The 22,556-nt window shown below is 40.3% G+C and overlaps 1 protein-coding gene across 1 annotated transcript in view; it reads right to left on the minus strand.

Moving 5' to 3' along the window:
* Window positions 1-22,556, minus strand: part of Pkhd1 (PKHD1 ciliary IPT domain containing fibrocystin/polyductin) — a 480,627-nt gene that overhangs the window by 205,510 nt on the left and 252,561 nt on the right. Inside the window, exons 49-50 of the mRNA XM_031366970.1 lie at window positions 10,335-10,512; window positions 8,844-9,039 (exon numbers count right to left, since the gene is read on the minus strand). Of these exons, the coding sequence (XP_031222830.1) occupies window positions 8,844-9,039; window positions 10,335-10,512 (374 nt within the window). The remainder of the gene's footprint in view (window positions 1-8,843; window positions 9,040-10,334; window positions 10,513-22,556) is intronic.

Raw genomic sequence — 22,556 nt, forward strand, 5'->3', positions numbered from 1 at the left:
TTTGAGAACAGGATTTCTTGTCAACTAAGAGAGTAACTCTGGCGGAAAAGAAAAAAAAAGAAAGAAAGAAACATGAGTTCAGAATGTTCACAAGAAGAAACCAGACAAAACTTTGCAAGGTACAGTATCATCCCCAAATGCACATGTAATAACAATTTTATTAACATAATGTTTTCTTTCAATGGCTATGACTTTCAAGGTATTGTACAAAAAAAAAAAAAAAAGGACCCACTGATTTCCATGGTTTTAGGGACAGTATTTCATATGAGAAAGTTCTGTTTTTAAAATACAACAGCTTAGGAGTTGATTTTAAATATTAAGCAAATATAAAAGGCATGAGAAAGCATACTGAAAAAGCTGAGTGTAATGGCTCACACTTGTGATCTGAGATCTCAGGAGGCTCAGGCAGTTGAACCATCAACAAAAGGAGAAGGGAATGTGACAAGAGACCAAGGGGAAGTGGCCACATATTGAAAATTTAAGAATGAGGGTGTCAGCTAAATTGTACAGGGCATCCTTACAGATAGAGAAGAACTGGTTCACCAAGGTAAGGTAAATATTCAACCTTTGATTTTAAATAGAAAGCCGGGGGGTGGGGGGTGGGTAGAAAATAGAACGCACTGAGCCCAAGTCAGAACAGCTATCCTGGAATAGGGATCACCCACCTGTGACTTATGTCACTCATGGTCCAGCACTTAGCATTAGGAAGAATTATCTTTCTAACCTAGTCCCTTCTAAAATGTCTGTGATAATTCATCTAAATTTGTCTTTCTCTTTCTTTCTAGCCACTTCATTCCCTCTCCATTTCTCCCTCTCTTCCTGTCTCCATTCCCTCTGCTCTCTCTCCCTCTCTCTCTCTTTGTCTCTCTCTCTTTGTCTCTCTCTCTATCTCTCTCCATCTCTCTTTCCATCTCTCTCTGTGTCTCTCTGTGTCTCTCTGTGTCTTTCTCTGTGTCTCTCTGTGTCTCTCTGTGTCTCTCTCTGTCTCTGTCTCTGTCTCTGTCTGTCTCTGTCTCTGTGTCTCTCTCTCTCTCTGTCTCTCTCTCTCTCTCTGTCTCTCTCTGTCTCTCTCTCTCTGTCTCTCTCTCTGTCTCTCTCTCTCTCTCTCTCTCTCTCTCTCTCTCTCTGATTTCTCTTTCTTTTGTAATGGAAGCTTCTAACCAAGAAGCAGAGATTCTCTTTTTTCTGTCCCAAGCTCCTGTTCCATTATCTAGAATTTTTTTAAAACCATGAAAGTTAGTACATTTCCAAGTAAGTCAGCTACATTAATGGTAAAGTCCTTTGGGATTTTGGGAGAATGAGTTTTCTATAAGAATGTAAATGAATTTATTAACTAGAATGCTATAGATTGCCTTAGAGGTCTTCCTCATGGGATATGTGACAGCATTGTGAAAGATTATGATTCTACTCCTCCTAGAGATGCTCCCAAGAGCTCTAGAGAGCAGTTCAATCCTGTCTCTTTATATCCTCACAGGAGTCCTTCTCCAGGAGGTACATGACATCTTCAGAACCACAGAAGCAAAGAAGAGTCCATACAGCAGCCAGTGCCCCGACTGCTTTGAAAATAGGAGAACTAGAAAGCAATCATGGTCATGAACCTAGCCTCGAACTCAAGGAAGAATCATTATTTTTGGAGTCTTTCATGCCAGTAGCCAGATTTCTGGGGCATCTGTGTAGTGCGACTTAAGTCCCCCAAAGAAACCCAGCATGCACAACAAAATCCATCTGTCCTTCTACCCACGTCACCCTTGCTTTCACAGACTGCAACCCCCAGATCCTCAACACATAGACAGCCTTTATCTTGGAGAAGGGACCATTTGGACACATACACTGATTGCTCTGCCAAGATATGTTCTGGTTTTGTTTTCTCTCTGATCAGAAGATGGTGGCACAGGAACCTCTGAGCCTTGCAGGTGTACCTTCAGCTGCTGCCTCACACAATGTCCCAGAGCCCAGTGTGGGAGCCGTGTCTGCTCTGCTTGGGGGTTGGGGGAGGGCTGTGTGAATTCAGGAGGACAACTGTGAATGGCAAAGCATCTGATATGAATTTATCACAGGCTGCTGGTTGGGTGGGGAGTTAAAGCAAGGGGTGGGGGACTCTAAGTATTTAATACACCCTGACACAACCCAACAGTTTGCCCTAAAGAGCCTTTTACCAATATGAAAGGATAGGGTCAAAAGTAAGTTGACCCTTGACAGAATGTACAATTATTAGAAGAGTCTGTGTAGGAGCAGCTGCTGGAACCCCACTGGCTCCACATCGGGCTTCCAAGAGTCAGAATATGAATAATCAAGTCAAGACTGTTTTCTCCACTCCCCTGACCCCCTCACCACGTCCCGCCAGCCTTCACCTCCTGGTTTAGGCAAGTCCTATTATATTTCTACAGGAAGAAGCGTGGCCCTCCCTAGCAGCTGCAATAATTGTGTTCCTATTGTGATGAAGACCTCCTCCTGGCCACCCCCCTACAAGTGGCCATTGTGAGTTCAGAGTCAATGATTATACGCTTGGCCTGATGCTTTGGGGGACCCAGCTGCCTAAGTGCTGACACACGAGCATGCGGAAGGCCAGGGAGGGGACCAGGAGAGGTGGAGGCAAGAAGTGGGGGAAACCCAGTCTGTGAGATGGTCTGACATCCGAGACCTTCTGCATAAGTCAAGCCCAGAACAAATGAGGTTTTATCGGGCCCCAGTGATGAGGGGGTCTCATCTCCCTTTGAAGTGGGGCTGAGCATGGGGCCTAGCAGCTTTCCCTCCTTTGGACGAAGCAAACATCCTTCTTTTGATATGCTACATGCTCATTATCTCTGCCCCATTTAATGATTTTTGATTGAAGGGTGGCGGCTGGGACGCTGAGAGGATCGTTAGAGAGGCTCCACACAGCCAAGTCCATAAGAAAGGCTCTCCTTGTGTCTGGGCCTAAATTTGGAATTTCTTAACAGTGTGCACTTGTTCTTGGAGGCAGATAAGGGCTGAGCGTGAAATTCTTAATTAAGCAATAAATAGAGAGTGGGGTGTCAGCAGATGTAGCCAGTAGCCATGGCAACGAGAATCACATGGGCAAGAGAGATGAGACTAGATGGCGGCCTCAGGCCTGGGCCTGACTGACAGCTGAAGAATCCTACAAAGCTTGTAAACCAGATTAATTAGCTGACTAATTATTTCATAGCGTTAATGTAACTAAAAAATAAAAATAGTTCACCATGAACTGAAACATTCCTGGGGGGTGAGGGGTGGGGGGAGACGGCAGCAGCAGAAGTGGTAAGAGCATAGCTTGGTAAGGCAGAGACACAAACTGTCAAGTCAAACTGCGAGAGCCGAAGAGTGGGCTGAATTTGACTCCTGGCTTGCAGGAGTGCTTGTTTTACAGTTATGCATGTTCCCAAGCATGGCCTGGACGTGACCGCTGGGGGCGCCATCCTTCATGGCTCACCACATCAAATACTGCTGTTTCTGGGTACTAACCCCACAGGTCAGCAACCCGACTCTCCGGTGCCCTCTTTTCTAGGCCGCTCCCTGTGGGATATTTTCAGTAGCTTTGGAGAGGCAACCCCAACGGCTCTCCTCCAAAAAGAAGTTTATATGTAACCGTTGTTTAAACTCCCGATCACAGCAACATGCAATGTATAGCGTATGACGGTGGACTTCAAGTAACATAAAATCCTGTATAAAAATAAAGGAGAGGGTAAGAGGCTGGGGCGATGTCTCAATTGGTAAAGTGTTTGCCTTGCAAGCGTGGGGACCTAAAATTGGTCTCTGGAACCCATGTTTAAAAATAAAGAACGGCAAGAACAGGAACATGCACTTGTAATCTCAGCTCTGGAGAGGCAGAGTGTTGGTGAACTCCCTCCCTGAGGCTCCCTGGCCTGCAAATATAATCTAACTGTGAAGTTCCTGGCCACTGAGAGCCCCAGTCTCAGAGAACAAGGTGGGTGGCACCTAAGGAATGGCACCTGATGGTACCCTCTTGCCTCCATGTACATGCACACATGTGCATCCGTAGGCATGTGTACCTGCACACACACAAGCATGCAAAATAAAAGTTAGAGTAAATACTAAGACACACAACATTAATGGAGAGAAAAGAGAAATAGCTCACTGAGGAAGGTTTTTTTCCCCAAAGTATCAGATTATGCTATGCAAACTGGGATGTATTTAAATGCTTTGTACCACATTTCCAAGAGACAAGCAAATATTCATTCGTAACCTCTTTGTAGAAGTCAAGGTATTGAGGCATGGTGTGATTACACCATGCCCTATATAAAAGAGCCAGCCAGCCACTGATTAAAACCCTAAGCTGGAAGTACTGGCTATGGGCTTTCAGAAACCCAGCACTCCTCAAAGATGTTTGCTGACTGGTCTCACTGGAAAGGAGAAACAGAAAGGTCACAATGTGTGTATGGCATATTTTTCACTGTCGCTGGGGACCAGTGAGAAGTTTTCTTCCTCTGCAGCCTGCCTAGGAGCCCCTTGTCCATCCTTTCGGGTTGGTGATCAAAGATTAGTGGGTAGCACACTCTAGTGGAGAGATCCAGAGCCAGAGCTAGACTGCCTGGGTCCTGTTCTTCTTGCTTGGGCCTAAGGTTAAACAGATACTTTTAAGTCTCCTGTGATGAAGTCAATCAGGAGAGATTAATTGTGAGGAAAATATATACATACATGTATATGTATGTATATATAATATATATATGTATATTATATATATAATATATGTATGCATATAATATATATATATGTATATAAACTTCTACTGGAGGACGTGGTAAGGTTGCAAACAAACAGTGCAGAAAATCATCCATTTAGAAGTAGTTAATGTTCAATGCAGACAAAATTGCAGCACAGAGGAAAACACCTTGACACAAAGTTCCACCTCTAACCAAGAACCTATTTGCAGCTGATACTCACTGGCTAAGGGAAAACCAGTTTTGTCCAATGAAGTACCACTGGGTATGTCAGCCACACTCCTGGGCAAGCCCTGTGCCCAGGAGTCATTGAGCAACCATGAGTTTGTGTACCTTTTGTTCTTTGTTTTTGCTTATTATTATAATTTATTAGATTTTGTTTGGTTTTCTTTTTGTTATTTGAGGTAGAATTTGAGAAAGACAGTGAAGCTCAGTGGGTAAGGAGAAGGGGAAATCTGGGAGGAGCTGGAGGAGGGAAGAGAATATGGTAAATATATACTATATGAAAAAGTAATAGTAATCAAAGAGAAGTAGTTAATGAATGAAATACATCCAGCTGTCAGAGAAGTTGTCTTAGAATGAAACAGCAGCTAAGTGAAAAGAACAACACAGAAAAAAACTGACCTGATACTGGGTCCACCTTAGGAAATCAAGCAGTTTCCATACAATAGTGCCAGACTTCTACACATGAAACTCTTCTGATGTTTTATATCCTAGAATGTGCCTGGGAAATCTTGATCTGCATCTTTTACATAAATTATCCTAATGCTAATCCTAACAGTAACAGAAAAACTAAACAAATAAATAAATGTAAAGACCCAACTAATTTATCAAATATACAATACAAACCCAGCACTATTCTTCCTATTGGTTATGTTGGGGTGCCAGCTACAATAAATATACTGTTATTAGTTAGGGCAAGCAGGTGAATGTATGGCAGTTGCCATGGCAACAGGTGCATGGATCCCTGTTGCCTATGGGAGACATCATCACTGGATTCTGAGGCTTGTTTCTGATACCAACAATTAGGATATTGGGAAATGTGCACAGATCTGTAGGGTGCATGGTAGTAATATCCATTACATTCCTACAGAAGTTGTAAACTTTACACAAAGGATATCTGTAATTATAGTCAAATGCCCTTGGTCCTGTGGAGGACCAATGTCCCAGCTTAGGGGAATGCTAGGGCAGTGAGGCAGGATTGGGGGGTATCCTCATAGAAGCAGGGGGAAGGGAATGGGATGGGGGGATTGCAGAGGAGAAACCTGAAAGAAGGATAACCTTTGAAATGTAAATAAATAAAATAACCTATAAAAAATTATGGTCAATGCACATAGCCAATGCAGCTGCATGGGGAGCTACTATATGGAGCAGTATACATCTTGATTTCAGACCAGAAATGGGAACATAAGTGGCTGTAGTCACTCATTTGCCACATTGATTAAAGACATAAAAAGGTGATACTGCCCAAACTCCTACTGGGCATCCTCTTCAAGGATCAAGGGTCTCTAAGTTCATTAGACATTCACACCACACTCAGGGGCTTTTCCAAATCATAGGCAAAGGAAGGGTTATGAGGATATTCTGATACAAAAGAAATTATTTATTAGTGAAAATCTACCTACCTAATAAAATGTCTTCTATCAAAATAGTCATCTAATGATGACTATCATTTGATTGGGCATATTAGAAATAAAGTATCCATTGTTAAATTCTGTCTAAGGAATATATATTTCAATGTATTTGTTAAGAAGTTTTCTTTTTATAGGAGGAAAACACCAACTCTCCCTTCATTGCTACTAAGACTCAGTAGTGACAAGGCTTTTGTGTAGGTCAGACCCAGTTTTCGTATGGTTATGCACAAGTGGGAGAGACAAGTGACCCAGAGCAATTGCTTACTATTCCCTATCCTTAGGGGCCAGATCTGGCTTGTGGTGGTGGATAACACTTGCTATGTTGATCAGGCTCTCCGAATTTGTCAGAATCTATTAAGAACAATTTATATCAAAACCATCATTGCATAAACTGATTTTTATCAGATCCTCTTTCTTGCACACCACCACAAAAAGTGGTGCAGTTGCTAAACCCTAAAAGGTCGTGAAAACTAAACAATTAAATAAAAGAGGGGATCTAGCTAAGGTAATGTCCTATATTGAAACAGCCATCTAGATGATGACTATCATTTGATTAGAACATATTAATAAACTGTTGAGGCTGATGTAAGTAGACATCATGGTTCTCATGACAAAAAAGGGGGGAATATTGGAATAGAAAAAATAAAAACAGATAAAACTCCAGGAAGTCAAAAAATGGACAGTCTTAACCTTAACACTGGAATGCTATGAAGTGCACACATGAGAAGGTAAAGAAATCTTTCTGCCTTCAGACTGTAAGGACACAGGGTGCCAGGTTCCTTCTCCTTGCTACTAATCCTAACTCAGAACAGACACAGCCTTCCCTCCAGTCCTCGAGTCCTTGGATCTGGACCTCACGCCATCTTGATTCTCTAACCTCAACAGCTTTCCAAAGTTTCTCTTCTCAAATGTCACATCAAGGCATCAGAAGATATTCTGTGCTGTTCCCTGTGTCTGTGGCCACAACTGGCCAGACTGTCATCTTCATAGTCCCAGATAGTTGGTTGGTTGAGTTTAGCATACAAAGAAGCGGAATTTATGGAAAATGTGACTTTCCATTCCATACTGGGATACCATGAGACTCTTTGTTATTAAGTCCTCACTCCTCTCTCTCTTACTGTCCCCTACTCTGCAATTACCTCCTCTTCTACTTTCATGACATACATATTCCATCACACTCTCTTGCTCCTATCTCCCCTCCATGTAGAACATATCCTCCTCTCTCATACTCCTCTTTTCTACCACTATCTATCATCTATCTGTCTGTCTATCTATCTATCTATCTATCTATCTATCTATCTATCTATCTATCTATCACATACAAACACACACACATCTACACTTCACATATGAGAGAAAACATATGTTTGCATTCTGAATCTAGCTTACCATAATGATCGCTAGTTCCAACCGTATTCCTCTGAATGTCATAATTGAATTCTTCTTTATAGATAAATAAAATTGTGTATATGTATCACATTTTCTTTTTAAACTCCTCCATTGATGGAAAGCTAGGCTGATTCCATTCCCTAGCTCTTTGTGAAGGGTGTATCAATACACACATGTGAGCAATGATCTCTGGTATGCTAATCTAGAATCTTTTCATGGATTTACACCTTGGTCACATAGTAAGTCTGTGTTTAGTTTTTAAACAGACTTTCATGCTGATTTCCATAATGACTTCACTACTTTGCATCCGTGACAGAAATGAATAAGAAATTCTCTTTCCATTACATCTTTGCCAGCATTTATTGTGTTCTTGATGTTAGCCATCCTGACTGGAGTGAAACAGACTCTCCAACCAGTCTTTTTTTAAACTACAAATATATATAAACTACAAATATATATATATTTTTATATATAAAAATATATATAAATAATTATATATATATATATATAATTATAGCTTTATAAACATAGATGCCATGTTCCCTTGGATCCCCTGGAACTGGAGTTATTACCAGTAGTGCTGGGTAACAAACTCATGTCCTCTGTAAAAGCAGCAAGCACACTTAACGGCTGAACCATCCCTCCAGCCCCATCTCAAAGCAGTTTTAATTTGCAATCATTTTGCTACAAATAGAATGTTATCTTAAAATCAGTAAAAAAAATCAATATTATAAATATGTTACACACGATCTAGATTTAAGTACTTGGATAAAGAACTTTACATTCCACCCTTTATTTAATCGAATGCCCTTTGATGTAGGCCCTATTATTATTTTAGAAATAAGGGAATATCTACTTATCACCCACCACCTTCTCCTTCTAATGAAATATACACAATTTTATTTATCTCTGTAGAAGGATTCAATTATGACAGTCTGAGGAAAATGTCTGGATATAGTGGGTGATAAATGCTGAGTTTCAGGATTGAGATTTAAACCTATAAGCCTATCTATCCATTTCATTAAAGCACACAATGCAGCTGTCACCTTTGTATTTATATCACAGCACAAATGCGCAAATTCAAGAAAAAGAAAACATTGACCATGTGCCCTCAAAGATACCTCTGCAGGTGGACACTTACCCAGGTAGGTGAGCTGCCTCAACTGCCTATTGAAAAACCAATCACAGGCTCTGTCTTGACTGGGCAAAGGATGAGATGGAAGTGACTGGCCCACCCGACTCCCACATCTGATGAGGATGTCTGGATAAGGTGGTAGGTCCCTATGCATTAGCAGGAGGTGATTTCCAGGGGCAAAGCTGTCAAATGTTGCTGAGTACTGAAGTGAGAGAGAGGGGGAAAGAAAACCACATTGATGATGGAGAAGACACCTTCCCGTCAAAAAGAATCATTTTAGCAACAGAACAAATCAACGCCAAGCCACACATTCTGTGTGAGAAACAGACCTACTTGAATCTATTTCACAGTGGGGCTACAAACTCATTAACTGTAAATACTGAGGGAAAAAAAAAACGCCATGGGGTTCCTATTGTTCATAACCACAGTTAACAGAGGAGCAGAGCATGGCCCAGATAAGTGAATTGACTTCTCTCAGGTCAAGCAGCTGTAAGGGAAATGGGAAAGTCTACAGTTCCTTCCCACCTAGCCTCAGGACACGCAGAGGCAAGCAGTAGTAAGAACTGTGTGTGAGTCACAGCAAGAGCTGGCACTCCTGGGGCACATTACATAGCACGAGGCACCTTTGATTCATTCAGCTACAAGAGCCCAGCAGTTGTTGATCTCACTGTACAGCACGCGGCAGCTTTCCATGCATCACAAGACGGGACAGAGCTGGGCCAGGACACAAACTCTCCTGTGTTAAATCTTTATCCCCCTTAGCTTTGGGGAAATCCCCCTTAAGTGTTTTCATGGTGAACCGAAGGACCACAAAAAGAATCAGAGGTCAGGATATCCTTTTTGAGGGTCATGGTGCGATGGCACAAGATGTGTCCCTCTTCTTTCCCTAAGATACACATTTACAACTATGTGGACCTTGTTGCACGTGACACAGGAAAAAAAGGAAAAAAAAAAACCCACATGTGACAGGGAAATTAGCTTAAGGAAACACATTGAATTACCTTTTCCCTTTTAAATTTTATTTCATGTCTTATTTGTTGTTGTTGTTATCACTTTTAAAAAACGGGCCCACTTCCTACCTAGCTATTACCCCTAGTAATTTGATTCTTTCCATCCAGTCCAGCTTGGAGAAGCATAGATTTGCAAATTCATCTTGAGCCACAAGGTGGCAGTATGAAACATGTAAATACTCAGTTAAGACATTCCCTCTGCCTTCTAACCCTTAAAACAGTGGTAAGGTAGAATTTTACCTATAATTTTTTTTTAAAGATATTATGGTAAACACTTAAAGCATAATTTTCATTGAATTACTTAATTTACCATTTCTAGAAGAACTAGTTTTGTATTCAAGATGGGATTTAAATACCAAAATATTCAAGTGAACAAGCCATGTATCAAAATGTTGTCGCAGTATCCTGCATGAGCATAGTTTACAGCCCACTCCTTCACAGAAGCACAGAGAACCCCTTAGTTTGTAATACCAATAGATTGGGTTACCTCCAAAGATCTGTCCATCCAAGGGCCCTCAAACTGCAGCACGTAGGTCTCTTGATCCAAGAGTAGAGCCATCCATCCATAATAGTTAGATAGTGTGTCATCTACATAATTGACAGTGGCTGTCTTATTTCTGATGTCAGTAATGGTTAAATTCTTAGGAACATCAAGGCTATTAGCTCTACAGTGAAAGAAAAATAAAAGGAAAACTAAGTAAGAATTCCAAGGTGGGCCCAGGAGATAGCTAGGAGTACTTGCTGCTGTTCCATAGGACCTGGGTTTGAATCTCAGGACACAGAGGGCTGCTAAGGACTACACGTAACTCCAATTTCAGGGGACTCAACTCCATCTTGCAGAGTCCGTGCACACTGCACAGATATACACACAGGCAAATCATACATATATCTAAAATAAATGAATGAATAAAATCTAAAAACAACTAATTCCGTGGTAATTTTCCCATTCTACATCTAAAGCCTTCCTCTTCCACTCCAGTCCCTGCTGGTGAACCCAAGTGGCTTCTATCTCTGTGTCTACCAAAGTGTTTACAATCTATGTAGGTCAAGACAGCCTACTAGAACATTGCCAACAAAAGACTTGCATATATGACATGGTTGGGGTGGAGTTAGGTGAGCAACAGTCATACCTGAAACCAATATTAAAGGTCACCTTAATGAATCCATGTGGGCTGGAATAAAACATAATTTAACAAATGTCCACAGTAAAAATGTTGTCATGTAGCAAGCTTGTTAACAACAACAAAAAATCATTATGAGTAATTTGATATCCCCATAGGAGTTTTCAGGAGCCCAGAACCTGATGTGTAGCAGCTCTTCAGTACCCTTCTCCAACTGCCTAGGAAAAAGAGCTTCGGTGGTGTTTCCTGGAATGAAGATCTTGGCTTCTCTCCTAGGGTCTGGCCTACCACACACTGCCATTACCTACACACTGCCATTGCTGTACCTTGATGTTCCTGGGTTTGCTTCTTTAAAACTACAGATTGTACTAAGCTTGAGTCAGACGTAATTCTGTCTTTCCCTTGGTGGCTTCCATGTCAGACCAGGGCTCTACACATGTTGGTGCCGATCGTGCCCTTTACAAATGCAGGCTGGTTGAATAGGGCCTCCCCAAAGCAGTCTGTGCCATCTTGCTAACTTTTTAAAAGGAAGAAAGCTACATTTCACCAAATAAAGAAACTGAGATAAATCATGGTAGCACCTAAGATCCCCTGATTCATTCTACATAGCTCATCCCAGAAAGTGATTTTGAAGATTTTACTAGAACATAAATATATGGGCTAGAGAGATAGCTCAGCAGTTAAAAGCATTGACTGTTCTTCCAGAGGTCCTGAATTCAATTCCCAGCAACGCCATGGTAGCTTGCAACCATCTATAACAGGATACGATTACTTCCTCTGATGTGTCTAAAGACAGCTACAGTGTACTTATGTACATAAAATATATAAATAATTTTTTAAAAGAACATAAATATATTTAGTCAAAAGTTAAGACTTCAAAAATAAGGGGGAAAAAAACTAACACATAAGGAAAAGAATTTTAGATGGTCAATAAATAGATGGCTGTTGTTCTCCCTTTGTTTAGACTGTATGAGAACTTTTTACCATGACATTTAGGTACAAGCAGATACTTAAGTTTTGAAAGTAATGGAAAATGAAACAAGGTGAGTGTAGAGTTCCCACAGTAAGATGGAACTTGGATGTATCTAAACCCACTTTATAGCCCTGTGGTATAAGAAAAGTATGAAAAACCTGTGTGAGAGAGATCATTCTCACTACACCAACAAACTTGCCATGATCTCATGACTTTAAGCAAATCCTTAAGTGCCTGAAACTATAGGGAAGTGGCCCCACACCTATAGGCAAAGGGGAATATTCAGAACCTGGGCAACCAGGAGACTGAGGCAGAGGGTCTCCCTGGGACTCAAAGAGAGATTCTGTTTATGCTGGACAGTTTTGTCATCTTGACTTGAGCTAGGCCCATCTTGAAAAACGGAACCATGGTTGCAAAGACACCTCCTTAAGATTGCTTTGTAGGGAAGTCTGTGGGGCGTTTTCTTGATTAATGATTTATGTGGTGGGCCCAGCTCACCATGGCAGTGTCGCCTCTGAGCAAGTGGTCACGAGGTGTTTGAGAAAAGCACATTTAAGAGGACATGAGAGAAAACTGGTAAGCATCACTTCTCCATGGCTTTTGCTTCAGTTCCTGATTCCTGATTCCCACCTTGATGTACCTTCATAACAGATGGTGATGGGGACACATAAACCACATAAACTCTTTACTCCTCAAGTTAATTTTGATCATGCTCTTTTAGCACAGCAGCGGATATATTTTTCAAATAAACAAATAGAAGAGGGTGCTTTTACAAGTTAGAATAAAATGTAAAATATTAGATATAAAATACAAATGTGAACTATATACATCAGTAGTGTGTATGTGAACTTGGAGGTTACTAACTAACCCTTTAAATCTTGGCTTCCTTTCTTCCAGCATGGACACAATACATCCTTGATTCCTTGCCACCCTTATTTGAGTGCCTAAACTGTCAAATGAATCAGACTTTTGATATTGAGACAGAATTGTTATCTGCAAAGTACACATTTGAGAATCACACAATCCAGTTACAAAATAAAATCACAAAGATGTTGCATAATGTTTCAGTAAGTTTGGGATATTCTGATGGTCTGTCCTGGGTTGCTGTGTGTGTGGTGTCTTAAGCCAATGGTTTAGCACATCTGGGAAAGTTATTTGTGATATTGTGTCATTTGAAAACATGGCTATAAGCCTTTTGTTACAGAGCATTGACTTAGGAATTTCTTGTGTTATTAAACCTATTTGCTTCTCCCATTAGTGAAATACAAAAGATCAAAAAAATCTTTGAGCATTTAGAATAAAAGAACTATTCTGTCCCAGGATTTGCCAATGTAATGTTACCTGGATCATTATAAAGTTGAAGGAAAGAATTTTCTGTCTTTAGGTTTTAGATACTTAGTGTTTACCCATCTACTTCTACTAGGATTTGTGTTACAACTGCTGGACAGGTCTTAGCTTAAATTCTTAGAGCCAGAATGAACCTAAAGGAGGTTTGTTCCAACTTCAAATCCAATACCTAGTCTCACCCCCATAGCATTTCATCCTGTTCCTGTTCTCACTTAATGATGTATTCATACCCCATTTGGAGATTTTATAAGTACAATCTTTAATATTATTAGTGCTTGAGACAGGGTCTCATCACACAGCCAAGGCTGACATCAAATGCAATATTTGGTAAAGCTTTGAATTCTTAATCTCAGCCTCTCTACAGCTAGGACTGCAGGTATGTGTGACCACACCAAGATAAAATGGTAGTATTTAGAAAAACCTTTAGAATGGACCTATGAGTCCTAGGACAGCATAATTAGTACAACTAATACATTGAAAAATAAAAGCATGCATCTAATAAATGAAAGTGGTAAGAAGAGAGATACATTTTAAGCCCGAAACATCTAGGAGATTGACATGTTGGCTCTAATGAATACCATAGTCCAATTTGGAATAGGATTCTTCACAGTTCTATATGATTCATCTTCAACAACACTGAATCATCTTTCAGCTTCACATGGGCATAAAGACTTTGAATAATGAACTATAGGACCTTATGCAGACGAGAATAAATGAAATGTCTGAACCTCTAATCATTGATTTTGTGCATCAAATGAAATTCACTTTCACACAATAACAAGTCAAAAGATATTTGTTGAGGAAATGATCAAGTACTAAGTGTGTCAAAATATGTTGACTGTCTACTTTGTGATATTTCTCTGCAGCGAACATGTGTATACAGAAAACCATACAAATGGAAGGAGACTAGACTTCTAAACTTGTTAATCAAAGATTAGCAGTTGATTATAAATTATTGGCATTTGTTAACTCCACTCAAAGCTACATAACATTTACCAAAGTGGCTCATACACTTATATGTGGTAGTTGAAAACTCTCCTGAGTAATGTGCTTGAAGTAGGTCATGACTTCTAAAACTGCTGAGGTTTCCACATGAACTCTAATTTCTTCTATTCTATCTATGTTCTATCAATTGAGCCACTTTGGGAAACAGCTTCATTTTCTTTTGTAAATGTTCAACAACCTCTGAACTGGTCTTTGCTCCTGGAAGGGTTTCCTACTTCTGCTAACTTAGTACTTCAGAACTTTGTAGGTATTTATTAGTCACTATCGTGGCCAGATCCTATAGACAGTGATCTTTTGTGAGATTTATATAATTGTTGCCACTGCCAAGGTTATCATGGGAATTTAAGCCTTCCTTATCTTCCAGAAGGCAGTAGTGAGTGGTATTTGGCATCCAGATAGCCTGTGATGTTCCCTGCCTTGGACAATACTCAAAGTGTCCTAGCCTCATGACACTACTTGCCTGGGTATTTGTGAGTTCCACCAATGTGTAGCAAAACTTGTTGAGTAGCTCCGTATGCAAAGCACAGACAGTAAACATACCAGGCTGTGTTCTTAAATTCCACTGAAGTCAAATTAATTATTAATATCCAAGAAGTAGGCTTTGCCTCTCAGCTCCATAAATGTCACCTAGGCTCCATAAGTCACACTAGCAACTACTATTCTCTAAGGACTATAAAGCAACCACCATTATGTTGCCCTTAATATGCTGCAACAAGTACTTTTCTATCTCCCATTCCTTGTCCTGAGCTAACTCATCATATTGCCCCAGAGGTCCACCATGATCTGAGGTGTTGAAGTTTGGGGACACATACCTCCATAGTCAACCCAAATTTGGCAATCTTGTACTATAAGCCTTGAACTTCCTCCCCATGCTTCTTCCTTATAAACAGCAGCATGTCCTTGAGAGCTTCAGCTTCCTTCTCTCTAACAGTTAAGCAATACTAGTCTCATCAGTGATCTTGCAGAGCCAATAGCTTCTCTCCATAGATCAGAATACACATTAGTTACTTTTCTCTTATTATGATAAAATATCATTATCAAGGCAACTTATATAAGATGGAGAAGGAGTTATGTTTGCTTTTGGCTCTAGAATGATAAGAGTCCATAGGGGTAGGGAGGCCTGGTAGCAATTATCAGGTGTGCTGGGATGAATAGGAAACTAAATGCTTACATCTTCAAATGTAAGCCTCAAATACCACTAATAAGCATTTCTTATTCAAACTATGATAACATACATTCTTACATCTGATTTTGTGACCATCAGTAATGATACAAGCATAGCTGATCTCCAGAAGGTCATTGCATTACTCACAGTATTTGCAAAGATCTGAGCACTTAGCTCTTTGGTAGTCTTGAATGTAACCCCTTCCCTCTGACCCAAAGTTCCCTTTCCTCCAACTATTCTTGAATTTTGTTCTTTACTTTCAATTCTCAGTCTCCAGTTTCCTGGATGAGGACAAACGTTCATTAAGTTTTACTAAAGGAAGGACAATTCAGAGACTGCTCCACCTGGGAATCCTTCCCATATTCAGTCATCAAATCTAGACACTACTGTGGATGCCAACAAGTGCTAGATGACAGGAGTCTGAGATAGCTGTCTCCTGAGAGGCTCTGACAGTACCCGACTAATATAGAAGTAGAGGCTCACAGCCATCCATTGGACTGAGCACAGGGTCCCCAGTAAAGGAGCTAGAGAAAGGATCCAAGGAGCTGAAGGGTTTGCAGCCCCTTAGGAAGAACAATATGAACTAACTAGTACCTTCAGAGCTCCCAGGGACTAAAACTCCAACCAAAGAGTACACATGGGAGGACTCATGGCTCCAGCAGCATGCATATAGCAGAGGATGGCCAAGCTGGTCATCCATGGGAGGAGAGGACCCCCCTGGTGAAGGTTCTATGCCCCAGTGTAGGGGAATGCCATGGTGAGCAGGGGTAGGGGGGAGAGAACAGGGGATTGTTTTGGTTTTTGTTTATTTTATTTTATATTTTCTTATTTTATTTTATTTTTATTTTTTATTTTTTATTTGGGGGGGGACCTGGGAAAGGAGATATTGTAAATAAGAAAGCATCTTTAAAAAAAAAGTTTTCTCATGGTTTCCAGACTCTAGATGTTGCCCATATCTACCTACTCCCTTAGCATTGCCATAGCCGGGTCCCTAGAGCACCAGGTACCCTAAGAGCTAACAGAACAAGAAATGAACATCTGGTCATCTTAGTCCCTTCAGATCCTGCATATACACAGACCATATTTCTGGTCAGACAGACTCAGAATTGTGTCATCAAAGGGAATAGTTGATGGAGAAAGAGGTGGATCATGGATGAAGTTCAAGTTGTCCACAGATAATGGTCAGAAATTTAGGACTCAGGTTTGGCCACCAAAATTAGTTTAAACTAAATACTAAATGAAAAAATGTAGGAGTACATGTCTCATTATCTTCCTAGTTATCATTTATTCCACCTTATCCCAGAGTTTCCAGGGACTAAACTACCAACGAAAGAATAAACATGGAGGGACCCATGGCTTCAGTTTGCATATGTAGCAGAGAATGGCCTCATCTGGCATCAGTGGGAGGGGAGGCCCTAGGTGCTGTGAATGTTTGATGCCCCAGTGTAGGGGAAATGTAAGGGCAGTGAGGAAGGAGTGAATGGGTGGGGGGAGCCCCCTCTTAGAAGCAGGGGGAAGGGGTGATGGGATAGGAAGTTTGCAGAGGGGAAACTGGGAAGGGAGATGACATTTGAAGTGTAAATAAATAAAATAACCAATAAAAAAATAAAAAAGAGTTATTTAAATCTTATCTTAAAACATCTCAATATAATCAGTTAGGTAGATTTCCAAGCAATTATTTTTGATTCTCAGGATCATGAATATATCCCAAGAATCCCCTAGTCATTTTGAATAGAGCTAGTTACTTATCCTATTTCTTTCATTATCTTTTCTATTAGCCAACTGGGATGTAAATTTCTTGATTAGGTTCCTATAGATTGCAATTTGTTTCAAAACAACAACAGAAACAAAAACAGGATATGTTCCCAGTTTCTAAGACTTTTATAAATATTTTCCCCTCTAAATGTTGCCAAAACTCTGACAGCATTAGTGAAATTCTACTTGTCTTAGGGTCCTTTGTGCCACTCACTGGATATTCTTCTCTTCCATCAGTACACAATCACATTGTAGTAGCCACTCAGTCACCTAGAGACCCTCCATAGTGTAATTCTAAACCGACTTTCTTCTTACCTCTTTCTGCCAAGCCAGCTCTTCCTGTAGATCCCTGAGTCTATCAAACCTCTCTCATCTTATCTCAACCATTCAGGCTGTAGTTTCCTAGGCTGTCATGAAAGCCAACTTTCTGTAGTGTAAATAAAGAAGTAGATACTAAGCATGGCTTCATCACAGCTGGTGGCAGAGTCATAGTGCACATTCTAAAAAAGCAAATCAGAATGTAAAAGACTCATCTCCCTGCAGGTAAGATTGACCACTGCAAGTAGCTAAAACTTAGAAGTCAGAATAAGTCCTATCCTTGTAGGCCAAACGCCAGCACTGACAGTGGTGGGCTTCTCTGAAAGGCACCAAGAGAACATCAAGAGTCAAAGAACACCATGAAGGGAATTTACCAACCATAATTACTACAATCTTTGCTTGCCCTAAATAGCCACCAATTTCCCTGTGCCCTAAATAGCCACCAATCTCCCTCTCTTTACTGTTAATGAAGCAAAGGAGCACAAAAGTATTTCTAATTTGGAGGAGCCAAGGGAGTCTGCATGGGCCATTAGCAGCAGAGAGCTTCATTACTAGGGGAAGAAGTCTCTCCCTGAACTTCGCATGGCTTTATGTGCAAGAAATCAGGAGGCAACCAGTCAATTTTAAATGTTAACCCTTACATTCCCATAGGCAACAGTTCCTACATACTCTCAGAAACACAAAAGGACTCTGAGACTCACATGTGGCATTTTCTTTCATCATGAAATTGTCTTGTCTCATAGAGTGCTCTGTTAAAGGGCTGAATGATATACAATGAAACATAGTTGTATCTCCTCCCATTTCCTGTCCATTTTCTCCCATATCTCCCTCAACATTTCCTTTCCCAACTACATGTATTGTTTGTTGTGGTAGTGGTCACTGACTCCTTGGGCTCAGTTAGTTTTGCACATGTGTGCATAGGTGTAAAGCCATCCACTGCAGCACAAGAATTCTAACAACAGCTCCATCCTCCAAAAAGAATGACTCTTTTTAAATAATTTTATCTATTTATCTATCTATCTATCTATCCATCTAATGCCTGGTATTTATGTGTATAGATATTTCTCTGCATATATACATATACACACCACCAGTGTCCTGCCCTTGGAGGCAAGAAAAAGGCATTAACTCTGCAGGGACTAGAGTAACTCATAGTTGTGAGCTAGCATATATGTGTGGAGGACAGCATCCAGTTCTTCTGGAAGAACAGCCAGTGCTCTTCATCACTGAAACAACTTTATAGCCACAGGAATGATTCTTGTTAATTAAATGATATGATTCATTAGAATAATAATTTATTTATTGCTAAAACTTCCAAATAAGCATAACAATTTGCCATCCTAATTGCTTAATAGTTGCCAAATACTGTATAGAACAGTTGGATGTATAGTGGCCACAAAGGATTTGTTCAACCATCAACCAACCAGTGAGAATAAGCACTAATTCCCGGGCTCCTGTTTATCGTTAGCTTGAATTTCCTGAGGGTCCATATCTCTACATATTAACAAAAACACTGCATTAAACTCCAAATGTTATCAAATCTGAACAACTGAGAAATAAAACCTCTATAATTACCCATTTCCTAAGCCAGATATATAATAGCCAGCCACAAATGTTGCTCCAAGCAACTCCTGGATATTTATACTTGCACATCTTTTTTTTTTTTTTAACTGAACAAAGCAGGACAAAATCAAATTTTTGAGCAGTCAACAAACCTTGGTGGCATGCCTTTCCATGAGCATTCTTCAAAGTTGTCCTGAACTCAAAACACTCCTCAGTGTTAGCCTTTCTGCTAACCTGTCACCACCCACTATATAATGTTATTTTATGCAGTTACTAAGATTTCCAATGTGAGTATACCTGCATGCATGTGGGCACAGGAGGGAGGGAGAAGGACAGGGAGGGGGAAAGAAACAGTTAAGTATTCTGCGTTCTGAGTAAGGCCATAAGAAACCTGAATGAAAAAAGGAAGGAAGACAACGTTCAGCCTTTTATAAATTTTCAACAGTTCTTACATTATCATAGTAAGGGGCTGTAGACAGTCAGAATGTTTGATATAATCACCATTGTGTTTCTGGAGAGCACAGCTCGGGAACTGTCCTCCATGACTTTTCAAATGCCTGTTTCCTTCTCTGTGTAGACTTAGCTAAGGTACAAACTCATTGTAGAAGAACCTAAGTAACAACTTCACAGTTCTCCCAAGAGGACCATCTACTGCTGTGCAACAGACTTAACTGTTGTGTTAAGACACTACTTGTCGCATGTTCTGTTTTAGTGTGTAATGAATGATGCTCTTTTACCCTTTGTGCTCCTGGGGTTGTACTTTTTACACCACATTCTCCCTTCTGCAGACCTCATGAATCTAGCTAGAAAGCCTCCTTTAGAAAGAATGCATTCTTAGAATGATGCAACTACTTAGCAAGGTTATTGAAAAATAATTGTCAATTCACTAGATAGGAAGACAGGCTAAGATCTGTCTTCTCTTTATGTCTAGACACCTGGTACTGGATACAGCTCATAAGAACCTATTGGTCTTGCTCACTACTCTAAGTTCAGCACCTCTTTATAGCTTCAAATAAGTCAAATGACACTGTTCATCATGGAATTATGCAAATGCTACGAATCAATGCTTTTTATTCTGGAATGTCAGTTGAACATTTTCTAATGCACAAACATATATTGATGTACTCTTTTGTTATTCGTTAAACTCAATAATCAAATAGTGTCGTTCTTGTTCCACAGCTTGGAGTTCACTGTGATTCTTAGATAATTTTCTGTTTTTCCTCTGTAACCTCTGTAGCCAAAAGAAGATAATACATCTTGAAATCATCCTGTCTCACAGGGTGCTTTGTTAAAGGACTGAAAGATACTATTAGTGATGCTATGCCTATTTATCCCTGGGAAGGAGAGTTAGGTGATTATTAGACGAAAAGCTAGGTCAAAATTTCCATTTGAACTCTTCTTTACTTTTGCATTCACATAGGCAGGGGGTGCCTCATACTTTGAACGCTAGCACATTAGGAGCAGTTGCATAGGTAAAAACTGAATGCAAGCACGACAGGAGAGGATATTAAGCAAGACCTAAGAATCAAGGTGATCAACGAGAACATTAACCTTTCTTTCCCCAGAAGGGTAAGGGGAGAATCAGAGGACACACGGACATGCTGAATCAAAGATGAGGTTACAAATGGCTCCAGAGTCTGCGCCCTCCAGAGGATTCTACTGGATTTGCATAACATCATATGATTATTAGAAATTATTCCCTTTTCTTCAGAAAATAGATTGTTACATCTGAACACATGTGATTGTCATACCAGGCATATTTTTCATGAATGTGGAAACCTACAGTGCTCTCTTTGATTATAGAGTGCCTATGTGTTGCTTTCAAAATAACAGACACTGCACAGGTGTGTTTAAAGTGTGACTTACCGAATACTTGCTGTATGACTAGCAATGACCTTGTGATGTAAATACCATTATGTTCATTGTATTGATGTGAGAAACGAAGTGAGCCTTGTTGAAAAGAACACACATAGGAAGCTGAGAAGTCATGACTTTACCCACTGATTCCCAACTGCCTCTGCACACTCCGGTGTCTGAAGACTAACATGGAATACAGGCATCTATCCTGACCACACTCTATGTGCAACCTACAAAACCCAGGCAGACTGATTGGCCAGCTTATATTTTTCAAGCTTTTATGCCACTCCACCCCCATCCATTTGCTAACTAGAAGGCAGACTCAAGGTCTGATTTGTTGAATAGCTAAATAAGCCTAAGACAATTGAAAAGTCTATATGTTGCATTAGACCAAAAACTAAAAACAGATATAATTCCTAGATGATAACTGTGAGGGTTAAATTCTTATTTACATCACGTACATCACATTCCTCCCTACCACAATAAAGTCTGTATACGACCAGAAAAAGGAAACGTTAGCAAATGTTAGCAACAGATTGGGGTGGAGGTGCAGTGAAGAAAAAAATTAGATGTTAAAATATATATACTCTAATTAACTCATAGCCCCAGAATAGCAAAATATTATAAGAAACTATGAAAGAATATTAAGTGTTATATGATTTTAGAAATTTTGGAAGTAAGGACCAAGGGTAACATGTTAATCCCTAGATATTCTGAAGAAAAAGTAAATGTCACTGAAACATCATGGACATAAAGCATGGAAAATGATAGTGTGAGAAGAACATTTGGAGGTGACAAGTTGGGTTTTTTTTTTTTTTTAATTTATATAAAACCAATTCAAGTCAATGTGTGCTCGATGTTATATTAGCACCATAAGACAAAACAACAAACAAAACCACCCTGTTACCCTCCTTAACATCTGCAAAGGAAAGCAGCTTATAAAACTGTGCAGGAGTTATGAGTATTGATCAGAGGAAGTCTAAAGAGCTAGCACACAGCAGGGATAACAAAGTACACAAGATGCTCAGGGAAGCTCATCAAAGAAAATCACCTCCATGCTGAGCTCATGGAAGCTGAACCTTATAAACAGAAACAGGCAAAGAAGTAACTATGGGATGGAGGGCTGGGGTAACAGGGTGATGCCAGGACTTTACGCAGGTAGCAGACCATAAAGAGCTGGAGTGAGTTTGCCTCATGAAGCACATTTAAAGGAAGGGCAAGAAGGGAAAGGCTAGGTCTACACAGCTTAGAGCATCAGCAAATGGCAAGCTAAGATGTTTGTGTGATCACACTGGTAAAAGATAACTAAAGCTGAACTGGTGGGGGAGTTAGCCAAGGGAAAGACTCAAGATGGATTACTTTTAGAAACCAACCTCTGCAAACAGGTAAGATTTGAAATCCAAGTATTCAGAAGGCAGGGCAATTGCTGACATCTAGAGGGTATGCAACCTGGGGTATGCAAGGATGTTCTAGGACAGAGAAGGCTACAGAATGAAATTCAACAAGCACAAGACAAAATGGGGGCGAGGAGGTGAGTGGAGTGAAGTGAGAAGAAGAGAGAGGAGAGGAGAGGAGAGGGGAGGAGAGGAGAGGAGAGGGGAGGAG

The sequence above is a fragment of the Mastomys coucha genome, unplaced genomic scaffold (assembly GCF_008632895.1).
Source record: "Mastomys coucha isolate ucsf_1 unplaced genomic scaffold, UCSF_Mcou_1 pScaffold14, whole genome shotgun sequence".
In the NCBI taxonomy this organism is placed as follows: domain Eukaryota; kingdom Metazoa; phylum Chordata; class Mammalia; order Rodentia; family Muridae; genus Mastomys; species Mastomys coucha.